Genomic DNA, 27,373 nt, shown 5'->3' with positions numbered 1-27,373 from the left:
GTTTTCCTTTCCAAAGATCTGATAGGTACACTATTCCTTTCTCTCCTAATTTACCTATGGTATCACCTCTTATGTCTAAATTGTGTATCCATTTTGACCTTATTTTAGTATAAGGTGTAAGATGTTGGTCTATGCCTAATTTCTGCCATACTATCTTCCAGTTTTCCCAGCAGTTTTTGTCAAATACTGAGTTCCTATCCCAGAAGCTGGAGTCTTTGGGTTTATCAAACACTACATTACTAGTGTCATTTACTACTGCATTTCCTGAGCCTAGCCTATTTCATTGATCTACCACTCTATTTTTTAGCCAGTACCAGATAATTTTGATGACTGCCGCTTTATAGTAAAGCTCCAGGTTTGGTACTGCTAACCCACCTTCCTGTGAATTTTTTTTTTCATTATTTCCCTGGATATTCTTGATTTTTTGTTTTTCCAGATGAATTTTGTTATTATTTTTTCTAGCTGTATAAAATAATTTTTAGGTAGTCTGATTGGTATGGCACTGAATAAGTAAATCAATTTAGGCAGTATTGTCATTTTTACTATATTAGCTCTGCCTATCCATGAGCAATTGATATCTTTCCAATTATTTAGATCTGATTTGATTTGTGTGAAGAGTGTTTGGTAGTTGTGTTCATAGAGTTCCTGGGTTTGTCTTGGCAAGTAGACTCCCAGGTATTTTATATTATCTACCGTTACTTTAAATGGAATTTCTCTTTCTATCTCTTGCTGCTGGACTTTGTTGGTCATGTATAGAAATGCTGATGATTTATGTGGATTTATTTTATATCCTGCTACTTTGCTAAAGTTGTTAATTGTTTCAAGTAATTTTTGAGTTGATTCTCTAGGATTCTTTAAGTATACCATCATATCATCTGCAAAGAGTGATAGTTTTGTTTCCTCCTTGCCTATTCTGATTCCTTTAATTCCTTTCTCTTCTCTGATTGCTAAAGCTAACATTTCTAGGACAATATTAAATAATAGGGGTGATAATGGACATCCCTGTTTCACCCCTGATCTTATTGGGAAGGCCTCTAATTTATTTCCATTGCATATAATACTTGCTGATGGCTTTAAGTAGATACTGTTTATTATTTTAAGGAAAGTTCCACCTATTCCTAAACTCTCTAGTGTTTTTATTAGGAATGGGTGCTGTATTTTGTCAAAAGCTTTCTCTGCATCTATTGAGATAATCATATGATTTTGGTTGGTTTTCTTATTGATGTGGTTGATTATGTTAATAGTTTTCCTAATGTTGAACCAGCCCTGCATTCCTGGTATAAATCCCACCTGGTCCATCATAACTTTTTAAAGTTATGAATACCTATAATGAGAGCCAACGTGGAGCATTAGACAGAACAATTACCCTGGAGTTAGAAAGACGTCAATTCTATTCCTGCCTCTGCCTAGTACTGGTGAAAGATGTGGGAGCATTTATTTAGCATTTCCAATGTACCAGGCACTATGCTAAGCACTTTACAAATAGTATCTAATTTGATTTTTACAACAGGACCCTGTGAAGTAGGTGCTATTATCATCCCCATTTTACAGTTGAGGAAACTGAGGCAGAGAGAGGTTAAGTGAATTGCAAGGATTGTAAAGCCAGTGTGTATCTGAGGCTGGATTTATACTCAAATCTTCTGGACTGCAGGCTTAGTGGTCCATCCATTAGGCCACCTGGCTGCTTTGGGCCAGGTACTGCTTCTGTACCACTACCTCTCAGTGTCCCAGGCAACTCTCTAAAATTCCAAGTTCTATAACAGTTATGGCTCTGTCCTATTAGAGGGATCTTCCTCACCAGGGGCTCCCTACATCTAAGAAATCACAGGCCTGGACAAAAAAAAATAGATGATTATTCTATATGATCAAGCATGCAAGACTTGATGACAATCTTTATAAGGAACATTTTCTTCATGGTTCAGTCTGATAACGTTCAGGCCATACCTGAGGGACATATTGGATTCCCAATTTTCTATTTTTTTTCTAGGCTGTCAAAGACCAAGGTAAATCTTAAAGATAAAACAATGATAAGATTTTGACAAATTTTAAGCTAAAAAACAAATTTTCTCTTAATATAATTTGGAAACATTGAATAATATTATACTTACTAAATAAATCAGCTTGGCTTGGAGATAAGTCAGGCAAAGCAATTTTCTTTTTAACATCCTCTTCATGTACTATAAGATTAGATACTTTTCGTCAATTTGATAATGAAAAAGCTATTTAAATAGGCCTACTGTGAAAAATGTAGAAATGGATAAAACATTTCTCTTTTTTTATTTAATCAATTTGTTTGTATTCTCTTTGGAAAATACAAAATTCAGTACTCAGGAAGGTTCACTCTGATCATTTTAGTGTGAGTAGATGACTGCATTATAGGTATACTGAAAATGAAGACTAAGCATAGACAACAAAGTAAGGAGAAGTATTTTCATGTGTCTGATGAAGTCATATAGCAAATGCTGGAGGATTTTCAATTCTAGTAACAGGATATCTAGATATCTATTGGAGTTCTGTCTCTGACAAAGCAGAACAACCAATAAGCTCTGGCCCTCCCTTACTTATAACTTCATTATTCAAAATATGAAGGGAAATGATGAGCAAAACAGTTATTCTGGACCTGATTCTAACCAAGAACTAATTGCTGATAAGGATACCTGGAGAGGAAGTTTCCACTCTAATCTTGGTTTTCATAATAGAAGAGAGAAAAGGATACTCTAATAATGTACCACAAATTTTTAGAGAATAGATTCTCGAGAGTTCAAAGAAAGGCTTTCTAGAATTTCATGGAAAATCTATAAGAGAGGCGGAACCAAGATGGTGGCATAGAAGCAGCAACCCAACTGAACTCTGACAACATTCCCCTCCAAACAATTTTAATGTAACTCTGGAGCAACAGAGCCAACACAAGGTCAGAGTGAGACATTTTTCCACCCGAAGACAACTTTAGGAGTTTGGCAGGAGAGGTCTGTAACCCTGGGGTGGTGGCCAGCCTGGAGCACACACTGAGGCTCTAACAGAGCAGCTTCAGGGGCCCTCAGTCCAGAGATAGTAAGGGGGCTGGACAACTCTGTTGCCCATACAGAATTCTAGGTCAAAGTTCTGATTCTCACTTCTGGGTCTCAGTTCCAGGGAGGAGAAGAGCACTTATGGTTGATCACAAGGGAACAGGGCCCCTGGTGGCAGTTCCAAAAGAGAAAGGAACACTAGCACTTATGGCTGCAGGAAAGCAGAGGATCTGATCACACTTCCAGGGCATAGAGGAACACTAGCACTTGCAGCTTCAGGGGAGTTGGGGCCCTTCCTGGGTAAAGACCAGAACACAGACCAGAAGAGCAGTGACCATACCTCTCCCAGGATCATACCACCCTGGAAGCACCAAAAACTTGGAGACCCCAGAAATAGCTCTGAAAAGAGTAGCACAAAAAAACCTGAAGCTTGGGACAGCGACCCCCTCACTCTCAGGTGATCAAAGCCCAACTTCAACATAAAGTTCAAAATCAAGAAATAGGTTGGAAAAATGAACAAACAACAAAAAAAGGGAACTTCACCAAAAAAAGCTAATATGGTGGTAGGGAAGACAAAGAACAAACTCAAAAGAAAACAACAATATGAAAACAGGAGCAAAGCCTCAAAGAAAAATTCAAACTGGACACAAGCCCAATAAAAATCCCTAGAAGCATTAAAGAGTAGTAGAGGAAATTGGGAAAAGAAATGAGAGTAATGCAAGAAAATTATGAAAAGAAAATTAATAGCTTGGTAAAAGAGGCACAAATACTGAAGAAAATAACACCTTAAAAAACAGAATTGGCCAACTGGTAAAAGAAGCATAATGATAAAAAGACTCCATAAAAAGCAGAACTGACCAAATAGAATAAAAAGGTATGAAAGTTAACTGAAGAAATTATTCCTTAAAAATTATAATTGAGCAAGTGGAATCTAATGACATCAAGAAACAATAAAACGGGACAGCTAGGTGGCACAAACACTTAACACTTACTAGCTGTGTGACTCTGGGCAAGTCACTTAACCCCCAATTGCCTCACTAAAAAAAAAAAGAAACAATAAAACAAAATCCAAAAAATAAAAACGTAGAAGAAAACATGAAATATCTCATCAGAATAACACTTAACTGGAATACAGATCAAAGAGAGATAATTTAAGAATTATTGGACTTCCTGAAAGCCATGATCAAAGAAAAGAGCTTACACATTTTATTTTGAGAGATTATCAAGGAAAACTTTCCCAATACTTTAGATCCAGATGGTAAAATAGAAATGGGAAAAATCTACCAATCACGTCCTAAAAGAGATCCCAAAATGAAAACTTTCAGGAATATTATAGCCAAATTCCAGAGCTCCTGGGTCAAGGAGAAAATATTGCAAGCAGCCAGAAAAAAAAATTCAAATATCATAAAGCCATAGTCAGGATCACACAAGATTTGGCAGCTTCCACTTTAAAGGAGTAGAAGGCTTGGATTATGATATTCCAGAAACAAAGGAGCTAAGAATGACTTACAAGGAAATGACCTACCCAGCAAAACTAAGTATGATCCTTCACAGGGAAAAAATGCACATTTAATGAAATATAAGACTTTCAAACATTACTGATAAAAAGAGCCCAGAGCTGAATGGAAAATATGGCATCCAAACATAAGACTTAAGTATAAAAAGGTAAACATGAAAAAAAAATCAGAAACAACTCACTAAGGTTAAACTGTTTACATTCCCATATAGGAAGGAGATACATGTAACTCCTAAGAACTTTATCATTACTAAGGCAATTAGATGGAGAAAACAGAAGTTGATTATGTTGGTATTATCAAAAAAATAAAGGGGTGAGAAAGAAGAATTCACTGAGAGAAAGGGAAAGGGAGAGGAAGAATGGGAAAAATAATCATAGATAAAAGAGGTATTCAAGGAAACGTTTTTATAGTGGAGGGAAAATGGGAAAGGTGGTGAGCAATGATTAAATCTTGCTCTCATTAGAATTGGTTCGAAAAAAGAAAAAAACACCTACATATTCAGCTGGGTATAGAAATCTCTCTTACCCAAAAGGGAAGGAGAAGGAGATAAGAGAAAGCAGAATAGGAAAGGGGAACAATGATAAAAGGAAGGACTGATTAAGGCAGGCAGTGGTCAGATACAAAACAGACTTTTGAAGAGGATCAGGGTAAAAATGAGGAGGAGAAACAGAAGAAAATAGGATGGAGGGAAATATACAATTAATCATAACTGTGAATGTGAATGGGATGAAATAATCTATAAAATGTAAGCAGATAGCAGAATAGATAAGAATACAGAATCTAACAGTATGTTGTTTACAAGAAATATACTTGAAACTTGAGCAGTATCTATTATACTTCAGCTGAAGAAAAAAAAGACAGGGATAGCAATCATGATCTCAGACAAAGAAAAAGCAAAAATAGACCTAACTTAAAAAAGATAATCAGGGAAACTACATTTTGTTAAAAGGCATCATAGATAATGAAGAAATACCAAAAATTTTTACAGCAAGTTTCTCAAAGATATTAAAAATCAGAGACAAAATAAGGGTTAACAACAGAGTTGACTCATCAGATATCAATAAAAAACAAGCTCTTGATTAAAGACTTAATATTATTGTACTTACAACTGATAATTTCTATTTGATCATCTTCACTTTCTTGAGCTTCCGTTGGTCTGTTTGGTGCCAATTTTAGGTCCACAGGAAAAGGACATCCATCATTAACTTCAACAATTTCTTGATTTATAAAATTGATAATAAAAACTGATATTTATACATTTCAAAATTTGGAATTTTACAAACATCATCCCATGTGACTTTCATGAGAACACTATGAAGTAAGTGCTACAAAATGTCTAATGTTAATTTTATAGCTAGGGAAACAGAGTCTCAGAGACACTAAGGGACTTGCCCAAGACCACATGGCTAATTAAGCTTTTCTTGACTCACATCCATTCATTTGTCCACTGTACTATGCTATTTCATCCTTAGGGAACACTTTTAAAGTTTATTTATTAGGGGAAAGTTAACATCTACTACAAAAACTCCAGAAAAGAACAAAAACTTTTTTCTTATTATATTAATTTATCTTTCACTTCCAAAATATTTAACTGAATTCCCAGCAATATTTGTTCCCTGTACATTTAAAAAACTCATCCTTTACCACTGCACAGTAATCTTTTTATTTCTCTCTGATTGAGATTCTATCACGATCCAATCTAGTCCAAATATTTATTAAGTATCTATTATGTGTAATGAAATTTAATATATTGACTATTCCAAACATAGTGCTTAAATTAGGTGCAATTAGCATATTCAGGAGAAAAAATATATTTAAACATATTTTGGAAAGTCTAGAAAAAGAAAAGATACTTCTTTTATCTTTTACACATCTCTTGCTTTTTTTGCTCCTAAATACATAAAAGATTGCTCAGCACGGTTCTCTGTAGTTCCTCAATCTTGTGAGTAATCAATCATACTGCAATGGCAACAAACAAGGCTCATCTGTAAAATATGGGAATTGGGACTGACAGAAGTAAGATGGAAGAATAAGAACTCTGCATCCCCTTCATCATCTTAAGAAAGCAAGAAATGATAAAAAGTTTTTTTAAAAATTGTAACTAAAAGAAAAGAAAGGAAAGAAGTCCTAATTAGGAAATCCTTCCTGGGAAAATCTAAGAAACTGTAAAATGAACAAACAAAGAAAGGTACCTCACATAATAAATATAGTAAAGAAATACTTTAGGGGAAATGATTGCCAGGGGAAATGTCCAGAAGAAGACAATAATTCTTAAGTAATTATTATTAGAAACTCAGAAAAAAACCGAATAGCCAGAGATAAGTAACAGAATTAGAATTCTTAATGAAAAATTTAAAAGAATTGATGGTTTAGAACACAAGCTAGAGGGGAGGGAGGGGAGGGAGGGGAGGGAGGGAGAAAAATCTGAAATTGTAAAGCATGTATAAACAAAAGTTGAGAACTATCTTTACATGTAACGGAAAAAATAAAATACCTCATACATTAAAAAAAAAAAAAGAACACAAGCTAGAAAATTTAACAAAGCAATGACTACCCTAAAGAACAGGAGGAAGATGGATCTCAAAAATGCAATAATGCAACAAAAATTATTAGAGCAAGGTCAAAGATGCAAAATTAGAAACTCAACACTGCTTCTAAAGTCACAGGATCAGGAACAGGTAGGTAGCATAGTGGATAGAGCACCAGACCCAGAGTCAGGAGGACCTGTGCTCGAATACAGCCTCGAACACTAGTTCTGTGACCCTGGGCAAGTCACTTAGCCCTGGTTACCTCAAAAAAAAAAAAAAAGAAAGAAAGAAAGAAAGAGAGAGAGAGAGAGAGAGAGAGAGAGAGAGAGAGAGAGAGAGAGAGAGAGAGAGAAGAAAAAGAAAGTCATGGGATCACAAATTTAGGGCTGAAAGAGATAAACTGAAGCCCAGGGAGAACAAGTAACTTGCTTGAGGTCGCACAAATAGCATCAGAAACAGGAATAGAAGCTAGGTTCTCTGACTGTAGAGCAAGTATATTTTCCCTGTAAGCCAGGGCTCAGAAAGAAAACTGAAGAAACATTGGCTTCTCTAAAAAACAAGATGAAACAAATAATCGTACTTAAGGAAATCGAGGAAGAAAATTTAATCAAAGGGCATAATACAGATCAATAGAATTCATATGATGATAACAGAGAGGTACTCATTTAACTCACCAAGAAATGTGGTACTCAAGCCCCAGAGTAACCATGTTAAAGAAAAAATATTGTAAGTAGCAAGGAAACAGTGGTTCGTAAATAAAGGAACTCTAGTCAGAATTGAGCAAAACTGCTCACCAACAGGGAAAGGGTGGTGGAAAAGTTGGACTAAGATATATAAACACATACATACATACATACATGCACAAATATATATACATACAGGGGGAAAACTGACTTCTAAGCACTTCTTTCAGGGAGAAAACTGATTTGGGAAGTGGCTCACTCAGCCTCCTCTCTGCTCTGATTGGAGGGCTGGAGAAGAGAGTACCAAATTCCTCCCAGTGTCTCAGTAGTTGCCTCTTACCTGCCATGGGCTGTTTTAAACATCGCTTCTTTGAGAAGGCATTCAGTAGACCCACTGGCTGCACTAACTCCTAATTTTACTCCAAGAAATATTGAGGCTGTACTCACCTCCATCATATTCTTCCCCCTCCACATGATCCAGATAGAGAGGTGATACTTCTCTGTGATTCAGAAAAACCTAGAGAATGTTTTTAAGAGCTTTTTTCTTGCCTTCATCACAAGCAGTACCTCTTCCCAATTTCCCTATTACAGATAAGGAAACCATCCATCATTTCCCCAGTTTCCAGATGCAAAACCCTGGAACCATTTAAAATTTTCTTTCCTTCATTCTCTAAACTTGATATAACATTCTGTCACCATGTCTGCCCAATGGAGGCAGCTAGGTGGCACAGTGGATAAAGCATGGGCCCTGGATTCAGAAGGATCTGAGTTCAAATCCAACCTCAGACACTTAACATTTACTAGCTGTGACCCTGGGCAAGTCACTTAACCCTCATTGCCCTGCAAAAACCAAAAATAAAACAAAACAAAAAAGCATGTTTGCCCAATTCTTTCTCTTTAATGTCTTTAGACTTTGTCTTTTCCTGTTTTCACTGCTACCAAAAGTTTTATTGGTGTTTATAACTTTATGCTGCATTACTGTGACAACATCCTAGTTGGGACCCTTGACTCCAACATCTCCCCATTCTAATCCTCCCTAACAAAGCTGTTAAAATAATCTTCCCCAAATAATATTTTTGATGTTATTTCATTGATCAAGAATCTAAGGGGGACCCTACTACTTCATATTGAATCCAAATTTCTCATGGCTTAGCAGTCCTTTCAGTCTCATATCTCAGACTGAAAGTCCTAGGCATTTCCAACATGCCTTCTCTAATCCCTCTACAACCTTACTAAACCTGTTTGCTGTTAACTCTCCTGCATTTACTTGCCATCCTTGGCATGTGACTTTCTCCCTTTGTCCATGTCATTTTCCTCATTTGGAACACCCTCTCCCCTATTCTCTGATAATTTATATTCTTTAATTTCTTTCAAATCAGATTCAAAAGACTCCCCCAGGAAACTTAAATTGAATTCTCTCTATTCAACCCCTTTCACACAATTATTCATTAGCTCTTCAGTACCTTAGTCTAATTGTGGACAATGCTATTATTCACTTTATGATATTCTGCTTTCTAAATGTTCTTAAGTCATTTCCAATGTATATATGTTTTTGTTTCTAAAACTAGATTTAATATCATCAAGGGTAGGAACCATATTTTCTATTTATATCCTTTCTTATCCTTCCACTGAATCATTCAGCAAACTCATTAATGCCCACTCAGTCACAGAATTGCTTCATAATATAATGACGTGACTGATACTTAACTCAAATGGAAAACAGGTAGTAGTCTATGGAAGAAAGCAAGCATAAATAACTAAGTAATTTTGAAATACAGGTAGGGAATGAGTGTATATATCTAGTGTACATAGATGAAATATGAAAATGATGAATTTTTCAGATTAAGAGTTTGTCTATTTCAAAAGAAGATCCTGATGTGAATGGGTTGTGTATTAATTCATCACAAAAAATAAAACTTTGGAGAGCTGAAACATTTTCTAAAATTTCAAAAATGTATCAATAGTCAAATATCTACTACTTTGGCATTATTCTTACTGGATTCTACAAAAGTCTGTTCAATCTTGTTTTCTAGAATAGCCAAATCAGTTGATCCTTAACAAAAGAAAGAAAACAATTAGTCGGTTCTTTACATATATACATATATATGTGTATGTGTATATATATATATGTATAATATTATATATTATGGATGTGTTTATAATATGTTTTTCTTATTCTAATATGTCCATAATTTAAATTGACAAGTTTAAATTGATTTGTGCAGAATTTAAATTGATAAAATAAAAGGGCTGGGGATGGATTGAGCATACTACCAAAAAGAAGGCATTAAAAATTATTCTATGAAGTATAGATTTAATAATTTTTCTTAAGATACTAGGTTTGTCTTTCAAGTGTTTAGGGGGCAGCTAGGTGGTGCAGTGGATAGAGCACGGGCCCTGGATTCAAGAGGACCTGAGTTCAAATCCAGCCCCAGACACTTGACACTAGCCTAGCTGTGTGACCCTGGGCAAGACACTTAACCCCAACTGCCTCACCAAACAACAACAACAAAGAAAAGATACTAGGTTTGTATTAAGCATACAATACTGTACTAATCTGTTTCTCTTAAAATGAAAGTGTCAGCTGTATAAAATGCAAAATAAATCACACACTGTATAACCATGCATATTAAATCAACCTTTCAGATACATTTTTAAAACCTATTCTTTTTTTGTGGAGCAATGAGGGTTAAATTTAGAACCTATTCTTAACAATTTTCCATATTTCACCTTCAAATCACAAAAATTTCCTTTTCTCACACATAATATACCTAGATTTACAAAGACATTCTAAATGGTTGTAACCCTATGTACATTCACCAGGATTATGTGTATCATAATGCTTGGAAAAGTACAGAAAAGACTAAAAGGAATGATATAGCCCCAGCAATTGTGGCTACAATAGATTTATCAATCTCAACACCTTTTTTCCCTTGCTCAAGTTAATTTTTTTTACTCATCATTACTGAGTGAATGAAGCTAATCTTTATATCTGATGTAGAGATAATTTAATTACAGACCGTATCCAGTTTCATCTGTTCATAATATTAAGTATTAAAATCATTTCAATTTCATTCCATTCCAATTCAACTTAATTTTCTACTATGTTCAAAGTGCTTATTAGGTTGGGACTAGAATCTCTTACTTTCCTTTAACATTCTACTTATTCAGTTTTCTTGTGGAAGACCTTAATTTTATGTAATGTGCATATATGTATACATATGCATGTAGAAATGTAGAAATATATATGTATATATGTATGTGTATCTAAGTGTTAACTAGCTAATAAGTCATTTATTACCAGAATGCCCTCCAACCTAGATTTACATTTGTACCATGAACAGTATTCATTTTGTAAAGTAGAGAGAAATGTGATTACCTTGAGGGTCTTTTTTGAGGGAAGAGTCCATGCTGCAATATGAGGCTTTCATAACACCACCAACAAAAAAATTTCAGATTAGGTATGCTAAATAATATTAACTAATGCTATAATTTATAGAACAACAGTACATAAAAGATATAAATTTGAAATATATAGTTTATAATGTAGTACATATACATGCTATAACATAATATATAAATTATATAAAACCTTAAAATACATATTATGCTTCAGTTTTCAAAGCATATGTATTATCTTTTTTGAGCTTTACAATAATCCTGTGAGGGAGGCAGGGCAGATATGATTATCTATATTTTATGGTGAAGAAATAAGACTCATAGAGGTTAAATAACTTGCCCAAGATGACTTAGCTCAGTGGCAGGGTCAGCATAAGCCCCAAGAAAGACCCAGTTACTCTTTGCTAAGCAAAGTGAGGATGGAGTCAGCGTTGAGACAGCTTGTCCTGGCTCTTCTATGTTACCATTTCACCTTGAGCAAGTTATGAAGTTTGCTATGTTGATGGACTCTTCTTTTCACTTGAACACTTAGAGGCCATTAACTGGCCCAGTTTCAATATTGTTGTGTATCAGGGAATAGGGAGGCCCGAGGAGAGGGAGAGATGGAGGGGATGGTCAGTGGAACAGTCAGAACACACAGTGTTTATCGACTAAGTTCTCCATCTTATATAGGCATGGTTAATGGAGGCCCAAAATAAGTACAATAGTAAGATCAAAGATCATTGATCACAGTTCACCATAACAGATATAATAATGAAAAATTTTGATAATTACCAAAATGGGACACAGAGCCATGATATGAGCGTGTGCTCTACCAACAAAAAGATTATAACTCACTGAGGGCTCAGATAATTAGCATTTTTAGCAATTAATCACTTGGGTTTTTTAGACATAATACCATTGCACACTTAGTAGACTACAGCATAGTATAAACATAACTTTTAAATGCACTGGAAAACCAGAAAAATTGTGTGACTTGCTTTACTGCAAAATTCACTTTATTGTGGTAGTCTGGAACTGAACCCGCAATATCTCCAAGGTATGCTTGTAACAGGGATAAGTGTAAAGATCTACAAGTGGGTTCAAAATTCAACTACATAAGTACAAGGATGGGGAAGCATGGTTAGAAAAGTTCCTATACAATCTGAGGTCTTAATATTTACATAAATATAATAAGGGGCAGCTGAGTGACATAGTGGATAGAAAGCTGGGCCTAGAGTCAGAAAGAATAGAGTTCAAATCTAGCTTCAGATATTTACTATGTGACCCTGGACAAGTCACTTAACCTCAGAGTGTCTGAGTTTCCTCAACTTTACAATGGAGATAAGAACAGGACCTACCCTGCAGAGCTGTTGTAAGGATTAAGTAGATAATATTTGTAAAGCACATAGCATAATGCCTGACACACAGCAGCCAAAGATGTTGGTTAATTTTTTTTTCTGGCGGGGCAATGAGGGTTAAGTGACTTGCCCAGGGTCACACAGCTAGTAAGTGTCAAGTGTCTCAGGTACTCCTGAATCCAGGGCTGGTACTTTATCCATTGTGCCACCTAGCTGCCCCCAATGTTGGTTAATATTATTCTAGGCTATACTAAGGAGGACATAGTGTCTGAAATGAGGGTGGTAATAGTTCTGGTATCCTTTGGCCTGGTCAGACCATATTTAGAGTACTGTGTCCAGTTCTGGGTACCACATTTTAGGAAGGAAATGGATACGCTGGAGGACATCTAGAAGATAGCAATGGTGCAAGGACCAGAACATATGGCATACCAGGGTCAGCTGAAGGAAGTGAGGAAGTTTAGCCTGGAGAAAAGAAAAGATACAATATCAAGGGGCCAAGGATGGAAGTTTCAGAAAGGTCTCTTTGATATACGTAAGTAATTTCAACTGAGAGATGTCCAAAAGTGGAAGGGGCTAGCTTGGGAGGTGATGTGTTCTCCTTCATGGAGATCTTTAATTCATATATTGTGTGATGATGTGTGGGACCTGTTGAGCTATGCAACCCCTTCCAGTTCTCACATTCCCTGAATCTATATACCCAGGCGGTCTTCTCAGCAAGTTATACTCCTCCCAATGGGCTTCCTCTTTTCACATTCCTTCTTTGCCCTTACCACTAACCAACTTTGTTTCACGCCTTTGTTTTCACACCCTCCCTACCTTTAGTTGCACACAAAAGTCTGGTGGAGGTGATGTCATCACATACTCACAACCTATGAAACCAAAGACTCCATACGGCTCAGGGAGGGCAACCTCCACTATACCTATAGGTGATTATAATAGAATAACACCCTTCTTCTATCACTTAGGCAACCACTATTTGGCAAGTTGTTCCTCTAAAGATGCGATGGTTAGAAGGTAGTAAGAAACATTTTGTAATAAGAGGCTAATAATGAAACTTCTTCCCCTCCAGCTCTCAAAAAAAATCAGTCAGTCCATCAGCCTATCTGTTTCTGCCCCTAAATTTAACTTCTTGACTACTAAGTGCTCCTGGTTCAAGACCTCGTGGACATGGAGATTTCTGAAAACTCTGTGGCTATGATGATGCACAATTAAGATCCATTTCCTTTGACTGAAAGCACTTGTAGATTCAGAACAATATTGAGGTGTGTTTTTTACCCCTTGATTTTCTCCATTCCCAGTCATATTAGGTGTCACTCTTCACACTGTAAGCACCATGATTTTGGGCTTTTGCTTTAGGTTATGTCACTGTCAGCCATCACCTCCTGCTAGGCTCCAAGTTGGTACTAATGCCCCAATACCATAGTTATGGAATCTCTTAGTACCCATAGAGATGGACACTTTACTACCTGGTATCACAGTCCCCAGTCCCAGAGGATTACTGATATTCACTAACTTGGCCTAAGAATCTGAAGGTGCAGAAGTTCTCAGAGATGAAACTGCAGAAGAGGTTCATCTGCCATCTCTGTTGTAATCCAAGGGTTACCACCCATCTCTATGGGATTTCAGGGTAGTCATGTTAAAGGGAAAGAGAACCTGCTCCAAAAATGATACCAGATATATCAGTGTCCAAGATAGAAAGCAAGTTGTGATGGGAGTTTTGATAAATAGAAAAAAGTAGAATACCTTTATCATGATTACTAGAACCTCAATGCAATAACTGGGACTACACTTCCTACCCTTTATATCTGTCTAAACTTGCTGACTCCAATTATTACATTTATCAGTTTGGATTGTTGGAGAGCATGAAATTTATTCATAAACAGCAGAGTCATGAAAAGACTACTCTGAACATGTGGTCATGTCTTTTAGGGCATGCGTTACCCTCATGTTCTTTCGTAAGTTCACAAATTCAATCTTTCAGGACCTCTTTGATCACGGAGTGGTCGTCTAGACAATACACCTTACAACTGCCTCCATCTTGGTTTATCAGAACTCCCATCACAACTTGATTTCTATCTTGGACACTGATATGTCTGCCATCATTTTCAGAGCCGGTTCTCTTTCCCTTTAACATGACTACTTCTTCCAAATGTTATCACCAATAGAAATAAACTGGAAGGTTTTCACTCAAGACCCATTAGGGATAGGGTAGGCACCACCTGAAATCCCATATAAACTATAATCATATAAACTAACCCTAGGAATATTGAACCACTCCAAAGTATCTGGAAATGCAAATCTGAAGGGTGTTATTCTTCAGCTCATTTCATTGTACTTATCTTCTGTGTCTTGGGTAGCAACAATACATGAATAAATGTCTAATCTTGAAAACTGCAGCACAGGAACACTTTCTAACCTGAAGGTGAAAAATGTGTACCAGCCAGGCATTCTAGTTCTGATCTGCCAGAAATAAATGGCAGGGCACACATATCCAAGTTAAACAGTCTATGCTCCAATCAGTAAAACCACCTTGCCCCAAACTGGGTCAATCTAAATAAAAAGAGCCCAAACCACATCACTGGTTAAGTGTATTAGGAAGAGGGAAAGTTTGGGAGAGTGGTGGGGAGGAGACTATAGCTGTCCTCAAGTCACTGGAAAACAGTGGGTGAAAAAAGGCAAAACTAGGAGCAATGGGTAGAGGGGTAGGGGGAGGTGTTTTAATTTGATTACAACTGTCCAAAACTGAAATAATCTAAGGAAATATTGAGTTACCCAATTAGAGAGCCTCTGAAGTCTCATTCAACATCTTCTATGCACCTGTGTTATGTTTCTCCAACCCCAATCTAGATCCCATGTTCTCTTAGAAGGCATTTGATGGATAATGATGGATAATGACGGGGGGCAGCTAGGTGGTGCAGTGGATAAAGCACTGGCTCTGGATTCAGGAGGACCTGAGTTCAAATCCAGCCTCAGACACTTAACACTTACTAGCTGTGTGACTCTGGGCAAGTCACTTAACCCCCATTGCCCCACAAAAACACACACACACACACAAAATGATGGGCAATGACAGCTCAGACCATTTTGACCTTCAAAATATTGTCATCTGGGATTTTTGGTGGTTATACGTTTGGCACAATGATCAATAGATATGTGTGTTATGTAGTAGAGATCATTAGACATGGAGTCAGGATGAATTGAGTTCAAATTCCTCTTCCAAAATTGTGAAGTGTGCAAGCCACTTGGCCTTTTTAAGTCCCAGTTACCTCTTCTGTAAAATAGTGATAACACTAATTGTAATACCTCATAGGGCTGCAATGAGGCTCAAAGGAGATGATGAATTTTTAACAGCTGCCATTTGACATACAGACCTGCATCCTGTGAGCTTCTTAATAAAGAGTATATGTGGGGCGGCTAGGTGGCGCAGTGGATAAAGCACCGGCCCTGGATTCAGGAGTACCTGAGTTCAAATCCGGCCTCAGACACTTAACACTTACTAGCTGTGTGACCCTAGGCAAGTCACTTAACCCCAATTGCCTCACTAAAAAAAATAAACTTTATAAAAAGAGTATATGCAAGTACACACCTCTGAATGGTCCCCAGGAGTTGCCACCTAACCCTCAGGGATTGGCTGCTCTATTGAAGATTGGCTACTGGGCAGGATGAGCCTCCTACATCCTTTGGCCAGCCTCACATATATGGTATATTCTCCTCTAAGAAGTTGTAATACTTGAGTCAGTTGCTCAAATGGTGCTGCAGATCTAAGCTCAAGTGAAATGCCTATGTAGCCATCCCACAAAGTAGTTTATATTTTAAGTATCAGCCTCTCAAGAAAGTAGGATAGGAATATTTGATTAATGTTTTGTTACTCTAAATAAATGTCATTGCATGCTTATGAGTCTTTTGTGTTTTAACTAATTCTTCTGTGATGGAGGGAATAGTTATCCTATTTAGCCGTGACCAATTGTATATTGAATGCCGTTCTAGAAGGATCCCCATTATAGACGGTACCCTTTTGGACAGACGCTAGACATGAGTCAGACCTGTGCTTTAATACTCATTCTGAAAATAAGAGAAGCATCTAACGACCTCTAAGATACCCTCTAGGGCCAGGTCAGGCTCTCTACCCTAGGACATGAACCTGGTCCATTTCATTCCAGAGCTGGGGTCTCTTGGTGAGAAGAAAGGGCTCTGCCCTCAGGCTTGTGGATTGTTTTTATGTGTGCATATATATTATAAACATACACATATATGTGTGTCTCTGTATATAGATATGTATAAAAAATTGATCGTTTTTTCCCTAGTTCGGCCATTTTGACTTCTTGGTCCTAACCTATGTTTCCAATATAGTTTCTGCCATCACTTATGCATCCTATGTAGAGAGTTATTTTCCAACTTTAAAAGTGCCATATCAACATTAACTATTATTATAATATCCATATAGGTCCTACTCTGATGCCTCTTCAAGGTATGGAGATGACCCTTGCTCAAAGGTTATGACAGTGAAATGCAAACTCTGGGAGATAATACCATTCTGGAAAATTTTCAAGAATAGTATTAATATCAGTCTTTCTAAGGACCAGCCTAATTAAACTTGCAGAAACTCATCAATAGTATAATTGCCACTAAATTTGAAGAAACTCATAAATGGTATACTGACCACTGAATTTTTTGGCCATGGCAACCCATGAAACAGTGAAAAATTAAAAAGAGTCCCCAGCTGAGTACAGCCCTCTTCCACTTCTGCAATGATGGAGACAGAATGGATGAAAAGAGGGCATAAAGTGCTAAGAATCACACAGTTTTTAGGCCACCTATAAGTTTTAACTTTAGGTAATCTAAATGTCCAGTGATCAAGTGGACATACTTCTAAAACAACTAAATATTCTCAGAATAAATTAAATCAGAAAACAAAAGTTGGGATAAAAAGGAAGAATAACTCACATATTTTTCTACATGAGGCAAATAAATAATGGACTTGGCATGCCCAAAGGAGATAATGAAACATAAATTCATGGGGCACTAGGTCACCTTGTATTGCAGTGCTCATTATGAGCATTTGTAAAAAGACCATTATGAAGATAAAGTTTGTATTTGTTGCCAGGAGATAAAGAAAAAAAATTTTAACTTCTACTTTAATCAATAAGACTTTCCAAATTAAATCAACATATACTTTAATATTTGGTGACTTCAATAAAAAAGGTGGGAATAGAGGATTATAGATACTGTATTGGAAAATATGTCTCAGAACTGCTACGTGAAAATGACCAAACTTACAGAAGCCTTATACCTATATATCAAGAGTAATTTCTTTAAGAAAAGTTAAGGGGTTCTAGATGTGATGAGTTTGGACTACTACTACAAAAAAATGAAATGATCCTCCTGTTGCTTCTTTCTTCATGGTGTATCAGTTCATACAAGTTTTCCAATGTTTTCGAGGGAAACCTTGTTGAAGGTTTCATAATGAGGGAACTAGAAACTTTCACACACATACACAAACAAAAAATTGCAGAAGAGACCACACTAACACAATTGACTAAAATACATGGAAAATTCAATATTGATGTATGTCATTTACTGACTATAATAAGCATTTGATTCTACAGAACAAAATGCTATATTAAAGACTCTTCAACAAGTAGACAGACAGGAAATTACTGTAAATGATTACAAAAATTAGGCATGTTCACATCAGATATATATATACACACACATACACAAATATTATATATTATATATACATACATATGTATATATAGCCAAACCACTGACTTGCTAGAGCAAAGATAAATATCAACAGTTACAAGAAAAAATAGAAATGAGATGATGGTATTAAATTAAAACTCCAACCAGAGCTCTTTAAATAAGCTACTGATGCTCCTTAAACAGGAAATGAATAAAAGATATTGACATAGACCATCTAGATGTACAATGGTAGACCAGAATGGGACTGTAACCTATTACTCCACAGAAAAATGTAAACCACTGTAAGTAAATGTAAACACCAAAAAAAGCTCTAAGTATCCAAAGGAAAAATTTGCATGGGACCCTGGGCCATCCTTGGCACCATGCCTTCTTTGTTCCGTTTCTACATATGGATTCATCACACCATTTTGTCCTCCTGCTGCAGAGGAATGAGTCTCATAAGTAAACTCCCTCAAACAACCCAATTAACCTAACAAACCCTAATAAACCTACATATTTACAACAAAATAGGCATGGCCCCCTCTTTCTTCAGTATCTCAGCATTGGCTTGGAGGGTCTGCATCCCTACAGTTGGTATATCAAGGCAAAACAGATGAATCCCCCTGTAGGATAGTCTTACAAATCTTGTGTCGTTACACAATGAGATCCAAAACCAGAGTGAGAGGTAGCACCCTTAGAGACCTGCTTTTCACTGATGATGCCGCACTTGCCTGTCACTCAGAATGTGAATTGCAGACCTTGATGAATCGCTTCTCCCAAGCTTGCACGGACTTTGGCCTAACCATTAATCTTTTTTTTTTTGGTGAGGCAATTGGGGTTAAGTGACTTGCCCAGGGTCACACAGCTAGTAAGTGTCTGAGGCCAGATTTGAACTCAGGCACTCCTGAACCCAGGGCCGGTGCTTATCCACTGTGCCATCTAGCTGCCCCACCATTAATCTTAAAAAGATGAAAGTCATGTGTCAGAGTGCTATGTCACCTCCATTAATACGCATCGGTAGCTACCAGTTGGATGTCCTAAGCCAATTCTCGTATCTTGGCTCTATTATCAGTGACAATTTGTTGCTTGATTCTGAGATCAATCAGAGGATTGGGAAAGCTACTTCAAACATGTCTAAGCTTGCCAAGCGTGTCTGGGCCAACAGTAAACTGACAAGATGAACCAAATTTGCCGTCTATAGAGCATGTGTCCTGAGTACCTTACTGTATGGCAGCAAAACATGGACTATACACACTAGACAAGAAAAGAAGCTTAACAGCTTCCACATGCACTGCCTTCGACACATCCTTGACATATCTTGGTCAGATAGGATCACCAACGCAGAAGTGCTCCAACGTGCATCTACACACTACTGAAACAAAGACGGCTGGGCTGGCTCGGTCATGTGCACCACATGCAAGATGGGCACATTCCTAAAGACCTAACTCTATGGCAAGTTAGCCTCAGGCCAAAGACCTGCTGGACACCCCCAGCTTCACTACAGAGATGTCTGCAAGCGAGACTTGAGGGCTCTGGGAATAGACACGGGCAGCTGGGAGGAGATGGCCAAGGACCGCGCCCGATGGAGTTCAGTACTCAGGAGCAGCTTGCACGCAGCTGAGATGGACCTCCAAGCTCTGGAGGAAGAAAAACGAATGAGACGCAGGAACTGTCGGGCAACAGAGAGCGCAGTTTTCTGATGTCCTCATTGCGGCAGGAGCTGCGGCTCCCATATTGGACTGCACAGCCACACTGGCCTGTGGCTCTTCAAGGTCGTCAGCGACTAGAGGAAGCCTACTACACTATCACTACTTTGTAAGGAAGTTTAACTGACATGAATCAATCACCACAATGAGGTAACTAAAAGACTTAGAAACCACTTCAGCTAATAAATTCCTTGCCAAGTGGAGAGCTATAGATCCAGGGTTAACACTGTTTTAAAATGTAGATTATTTGTAAAATCATAGAGAGGACGGTGAAAGATAAGCAGTATTGTTTCATATAATAATAAGGGGTAGACGGAAAGAAATATTTGCAAAAAGCTTGAGAAGAGATTCAATTAATCCAGATGACCCTGAGAATATTTAAGGATGAAATTTTAAGTATCACTGCAAATGGATGAAAAAGGAAAAAAGGGAAATATGATTTTAAAAATCTGTGAATATTTCTGTAGTGAACTACATAAAAAACAAAGAATGGAACACTTTCTAATATCACAGTCCCTGATATTCTAGCCCCAAGACAACAAATCATACTCCCATTAGCAGACATTACTGCCTGCAAATTTGCATACAACTTTCTGGGAGAAGTAGTACTAAAAATTTTCTCTCAAAGAGTGGAACACTTAGCCTATAAACATTGAAGGAATGTGAAGGTCTTACAGAGATGGCTCTTATAGAAGAGAAAGCAAAAAGAAGTGAGACCAAGTAAACAGTGAGAAGGGCTATACTGGAAGGTAACCAATAGGCCTCAAATCCTGATAGGGGGATGTCTACCCTAAGCATGTGAAGCTGTCCCTCAGTATAATGGGTGGATAAAAATAATTTCTACTGACAGCTATGAGGGTGGCTGAAGCAGGTGCTATAGAGCCCTTAGAGCTTGGTCAGACATCAAAGATACCAAGGTCACCGACTTCATCCTGAACCATCGCTACTTGTCCTGATTTTTGTCCTGCCACTAGATTTTGATGACTCTGGAAGAGTGAGACTGACAACTTTGTCCAACTCTGTCTCATTTAAATTCAATCCATATCAGTCAAGAAATCACACCAGAATGTCATTTATCCTCTTCAAAATGAAAGATGAACAACTGGAGGTCACACAATTTATAGTGTGTTGAGAGAGTGTCAAGATTTTTCAAAGGGAGGATACCAAACACTTGGGGAAAAAACATCACCACCACCACAACTGTTATTTTCCCTCAATCTTAATTCAAAAGACAAAAAATTGAATAAAAACATTGTGTATCCTATGTATATCTTATTTTAGTTGTTTGTATGTAGTCTCCCCATTGAGTTCCTTAAAAGTAGGGTCTGGTTTTTTGCTGTCCTTTGGATCCTCAGCATTTAGCACAATAGTGGGCACTTAAATGCTTGTTAATTGACTGACTAGATTAATAACCATCAATCCATATGCCTTCTTTCCCAGCTATACCATATTTTTATGAGAATAATCAATGCAGTTAAGGAAGATATCTTTTCTGTAAGTTTTATTGATATATTTGTTTTACACACTAGTCATTCTCAATATAAACAGCCCCTTGCCATTGCATCCTCTTGTGGGGGAAAACCTGACAGAATGACCATGTCTGGTAGTGTATGGAACTTTTTGCCCTGGCAGACCTAAACCTTTATGCTGACATATACATATCATCTGGCCTCCGGGACCAAGATTGGTCACTGTAATTAGGTTATGTTTAGCTGTCTTTCAGTGTTATTTTTGCTTACATGAAGGGAATAAAAGGTTTTCCCAATCAATATTGAAGAGGAGACCACAGTGGTACAACTGATCAAAAGTATGGAATATACGAGATCTCACTGTGATTATTGTCTATTGACTATGAGAAAGCATTGAATTGCACTCAATAGAATCTCATGATAAAGACTCTCCAACAAAATGTCTCCTAGGCATATGTCAAAATCACGTAAGATTCTATTCAAGATGTAACACAATCCACAAGTATTGAGTAACAATTAGACTGCATAGTTCTCAAAGAGTCTACATTCCACTAGAGAGATACAACACATTCACAGATAAGCAAATATAGGATATGTACAAGATAAATTTATAAAGTAACTGGGTTCGGGGATAACAACTGGGAGGGATTAAAAGGTCACTGGGAGGAAGTGGTACTTGAGCTGGGTCATGAAGGGAGCTAAAGGCTGCAAGAGTTGAAGGTGAGACTGTTTTGGTTCTGTAGTCCAATGATTACTAATATCGAGTGAGGCGTAAAACAAGGAGATCTATGTTCACCAAAGGTCACTGTCATGAAGGATGTTTAACCAAAAGTCCAAGTCAAAGAATGATTTTCCCTCTATATGGCAATATCCTACAGCTGTTCCTGTTTGTAGGCAACATTCCTCTAATTGCACCAAGCCTTAGAATACTGCAAAGCCTATCCATTGAGATCCACAATCACACAAGAATTCAGCCTAACATCTACCTAAGTGAATGAAGCATATTTGTTATCCAGACTGTGATACATGGCAGAGTGGGGATTTGAACCCAGGTCCTGAAAACTCAGTTTTCTTTCTCCTACATCCTCTGGTTTAATAACATGCCTGCTATATTTTGGCTGATTGTTTAAAAACAGATATATTAAATAACTTTCAAAATACTTTAACAATATGCAAACTTTAATTTGCTTATTATCTAAAGTATCTCATATTGGAACGTTTCTTTTTGATGGCATGATACACTAGTATAGTATTCCCTTGGCTAGGATTGGAATAGACATATCCCATACCTTTACCTTGAAAGTTATTACCAGGTTTTTTACTAATGGATATATTACTTCATAATCTTTAGATCCCCAGGTATCCCACTGAACACCTTAAAAATAAAATTATAATTTGAAAAGCATTTTTTATTCATATGGAATATGAACATATGAACATATTTTAAAATTAAATATACTTGTATATTTACTCAAGATGCTTAAGTGTGGTCTGTAATTCATAGCAGAGTGAGTATTATTATGATGCTAATGTAAATTATTCTAATAGTTGTTTAGTTGGTTTTGACTCTTTATGATCCACATGGGGTTTTCTTGGCAAAGATACTGAAATGGTTTGCCGTTTCCTTCTCCAGTGGATTAAGGCAAACAAAGGTTAAGTGTCTTGCCTAGGTGGGATTTGAACTAAGGTCTTCATGACTTCAGGCCCAGAATTCTATCTAATGAGCCACCTAGCTGCCTCCCTTCTCATAATGAGTGCTAACCCAAAGTGGAAAGGACTAAGGAGGTAATAGGCTCCCTCGGCTGGGAGGCCTTCCAAGTCAAGGCTTGTTGTAGACTATGTCGAGGGGCTTCCTGATCACATGTGCATCAGACTCGATGGCCTCTCTGGGAGTCTACATTCTACCATACCTTAGATGAATCACTCTCAGCCACTTTTTGTCCAGGATGAGGAGAGAGCGGTTGAGTGACAGGAATTTCCGGTGCAAGTGACAGCAGCGTTTTCTCACTTTGGGTGAAAGATCTTTTTTCCCTTTTAACAGCTTTACAAGAATGCACTGTTCTTCCTTTGGTGGATAATGGATCATCATTCTCCTCAAGGATTGCCTGGGACGGCTCTTCTGTAACTGCGGATGCTTTCCGTGCTTGATGTGCATTCTTACCCTCTAAGAGAGCAATGCTAGCAAAGGCACTTCTCTGCACTTTAGAATTACAAAACATCTACTGTTAGCTAAGAAAACACGAAGGAAAATATGCTTATTTTAGCCTAAAGAAAAACCTTCATGGTATTCTAAATCTCCTGAATAAGATGAGAATAGGCATTGGGGCAGCTGCTGCTCAGGTTACCACTAGATTCTGAAGCTGTCATTGAGTTGCCCTGAAACCTACACTGAGCCTATTCCCTCTGGCATGGTATATTGCTCCCACCTCTGTAACCTGGGCAGGGTCATTCCTCTCCCTTTTGCTCCCTTCTTCATCACCTGGTTGTCAGGGATTTGGGGGCTCCAAGAGGTTTAGGTGGGTCCTTCCCTCACTCTGTATTCCAGTCTGTCCCACACTAAGGTGGTCAACCCCAAGTACCATGTAAGAAATTTAGACCCCACCCTTTCAACCAGCACCCACTGGGGCCAATCAGACCCTGGAAACTCTGTATAAGGAATTCCCCATCTCTTCCCAACCCCAACTTTTCCTTGCCTTTGAACAGCCATTCCAGCTCATACACACACACATCCATGAATACACACCTTCAAAGCACCAGCGTCTGCCTGTTTTAATATCTATAGTTTCCATCTGTAGTCTTACAATCCTCATCACCCCCCAGTCACACATCATCCAAGGTCAGGCCTAGAACAGCCACTGCACCTACTATCCACTAGCCCAGTTACAGAATCCAGTAGCTAATTGGCTGACAATGTACATTCCTATGCATCTTGCTAGTTATCTGAACCCAACAACCATTTCAAGCCAGATTGGGAAATTCCCTTCAGAAGAGGTAATTAGGCATATTGAGTGAGTGAGGTTGTGTAAGAATTGTCTTCTCATGAAGCACCATCCCCTGCACCTGGCAACCAGGTCTTCCCTTTCTTAGGTCATGAATGTGTGTCTCTTGTTCCTGGTCAGGGTCCAGGAACCTGGGTCTTGTCTACTAGGTTCCACTGAAAGTGGAATTTCCCTACAGGGTCTTGCTGGTCTTTTTGTATGAGGGAGACTGGAGGGATTCTGAAATTAATTTTGTAATTCATCAGAAGTTGATAAGCAAGACAGGAATGGTCCACAAGCTAAACTTTAGACTTTTTCTGAAATTTATGCCTCTAAGGATCTACCCATATTTACTAGTGGAAGCATGTTATTATGGAAAGGAGAACCTGTCACAGAAGCCTTCTTAGGAATTTTTCCATTAATCCTTCCCAGTTTCCAAAGTGCAGACACAATCCCTATCCTAACCCCCTCAAAACTATCGTAATTACTATTTTTCCAGTAAATTTTAAATTGTTTGTGTTAATTGGAAGCAGTGTTACAGAAATTCATTAAAAACAAAAATAAGCAAGTATTCTTTGTCTATATAGTTTGGTTCTGAGTGGGGAGATAGGGCAGAGGAGAAGGGAAAATTTAGGTGATCTAAAAGAAATCAATAAAATCTACTTAAAAAATAAATGTAACCCTTGGACCCAGCAATATCACACCTAGGTCTGTATCCCAAAGAGATCATAAAAAAAGGAAAAGGACCCACACGTACAAAAATATTTATAGCAGCTCTTTTTGTGGTGGCAAAGAATTGGACATTGAGGGGCTGCCCATCAATTGGGGGATGGCTAAACAAGTTGTGATATATGAATGTAAGGGAATACTATTGTGTTTGTAAGAAATGATGAGCAGGCAGATTTCAGAAAAACCTGGACTTACATGAAATGATGCTGAGTGAAGTGAGCAGAACCAGGAGAACATTGTACACAGTAACAGCAACATTGTGTGATGTTCACCTATGATAGACTTATCTCTTCTCAGCTATACAATGATCCAAGACAATTCCAAAAGATTCATGATGGAAAATGCTATACACATCCAAAAAAAGAACTGTGGGATCTGAATGCAGATCAAAGCATACTATTTTCATTTTTTTCTTTCTTGAGGTTTTTCCCTTTTGTTCTGATTCTTCTTTCATACACAACATGACTAACATGGAAATATGTTTAACAGGATTATAAATATATAACCTATATCAGATTGGTTGGTTTTGGGGAGGGGGAGGGAAAGGAGGGAGAAAAATTTGGAACTCAAAATCTTATAAAAACAAATGTTGAAAACTATCTTTATGTGTAACTGGGAAAAAAATTATTAAGATTTTAAAATAAATAAATAAATGTAAGGTGATACCATTTGGGGAGCAAAAATTAAGCTGCACCAATACAAGATGGGAAGCATTTAATTGCACAAGAAATACACAAGAAAAAATTACTAGTCATAATGGAAAAGACAATAATTAGTCACTCCTTTTTACAATATATCCCAGGCTCCAACAGAAATGTGTAAATGAGAGCAAAAACTGTAGGAAGCATTTGACAGTATTCCTGTTACACTCAGAAATGGTCAGATTTTTTTCTGGAGTGTTGTATTCATCTTTGGAGGAGTCAGTAACAGCCAAAAAAGATAATGAAAGGGTTAGAAAGGGAAATGATTAAAATAACTGCTATTATCTAACCTATTTTAAAAAAGATTGAGGGACTACTTAGAATCTTCAACAATGTGCTTAATTCTTAGGGCAGTGTGTTAAACAGTTGTTCTCCATCTCTCCTGAAAATGGACCAATAAGACTGAGGTTAAATTATACCATAAGGAAAGTATGCTACACATAATGAGAATTTCCTAACAGTAAGAATTATTATACACTCAAATGGATTATTTAGGGAGATGGTGGAATCTCCTCTGGGGTTTTAAAAACATTACAGATTTTCATTTGTAGAGAATAATACTTGTTAAAAAGGTGGAAAGTCATCAAAGGTGTATTGTCATCTTATTACTTGTTATTGTTTGTTCTTCATTTTTGAAGAGGACCATGACATCAGGGTGATGTCATGACTTGCAGTGAATTGGATTTAAGTGAGGGAGGGCTGTGCAAAGTCACCAACCTCACTTTTTCCTCCCGAGCCATCTATCTGGGTCCAGTCGCAAGATATACAGCAGGACAACTAGCGATGGCCCTGGATGTTTAAGGCAATTGAGGTTACGTGACTTGGCCAGGGTCACATAGTTTATAAGTGTTTGAGAGCAGATTTGAACTCATGTCCTCCCAACTTTGGGGCCAGTGCTCTATCCACTGTGCCACTTAGCTGCCCCTCATCCTATTACTGTATATATTTCTAAGCCCTTTCTATTTTAAAGAGCTAAACCAAGAACCCACATAAAGTGAAGTCCCTAGATGGGCTTCAGCTGTGGAAGGTGTGAAGCTGGATAGAAACTGAACATTTATCCAAAACCAGATGTGTCTTTTCTAGGATGTTTTCATAGCTGTCAAATATCCTTTTAGAAATTCTTCCCTTTTAGATAATTTGATAAAGTATATTTACATATATATGTGTGTGTGTGTACATAAAGGTATATATGTATGGATAGATATGGATAGATTATATATGTGGATATGTGTCAATATATCTGTATGTGTATATACACATATGTGGGTACACACACACACACACACACACATCTGCCAGGGGGGTGGAAATACAAAGTGTTACATCTTGTTGGCCATGAAGACCATTTCTTTTGTGTGTGTGTGAGGCAATTGGGGTTAAGTGACTTGCTAGTAAGCTAGTAAGTGTCAAGTGTCTGAGGCCGGATTTGAACTCAGGTCCTCCTGACTCCAGGGCCAGTGCTCTATCCACTGTGCCACCTAGCTGCCCCCATGAAGACCATTTCTAAGGCATGAAAGAGTCAGGTTCTGCAACCATGGGAGAAGTCCCCACACCAATTAACTAATGGATTCTTGAAGTACTAAAGGATATGTCGTATGCAACCTTTGGCTGTTAGAAATCAATTTGAGTT

General features: G+C 37.5%; 1 protein-coding gene across 1 annotated transcript in view; it reads right to left on the bottom strand.

Annotated features, from left to right (window-relative positions):
* The window catches only part of LOC122727808, a 36,174-nt gene extending 27,888 nt beyond the window's left edge, over positions 1-8,286 (bottom strand). Inside the window, exons 1-3 of the mRNA XM_043965645.1 lie at positions 8,184-8,286; positions 5,632-5,742; positions 2,109-2,177 (exon numbers count right to left, since the gene is read on the bottom strand). Coding sequence (XP_043821580.1) covers positions 2,109-2,174 — 66 coding nt within the window. The 5' untranslated portion in view covers positions 2,175-2,177; positions 5,632-5,742; positions 8,184-8,286. The remainder of the gene's footprint in view (positions 1-2,108; positions 2,178-5,631; positions 5,743-8,183) is intronic.
* Between the last annotated feature and the right edge of the window lie 19,087 nt (positions 8,287-27,373).

This window comes from Dromiciops gliroides, chromosome 5 (assembly GCF_019393635.1).
Source record: "Dromiciops gliroides isolate mDroGli1 chromosome 5, mDroGli1.pri, whole genome shotgun sequence".
In the NCBI taxonomy this organism is placed as follows: Eukaryota; Metazoa; Chordata; class Mammalia; order Microbiotheria; family Microbiotheriidae; genus Dromiciops; species Dromiciops gliroides.
This window is presented reverse-complemented; position numbering and strand designations above follow the sequence as displayed.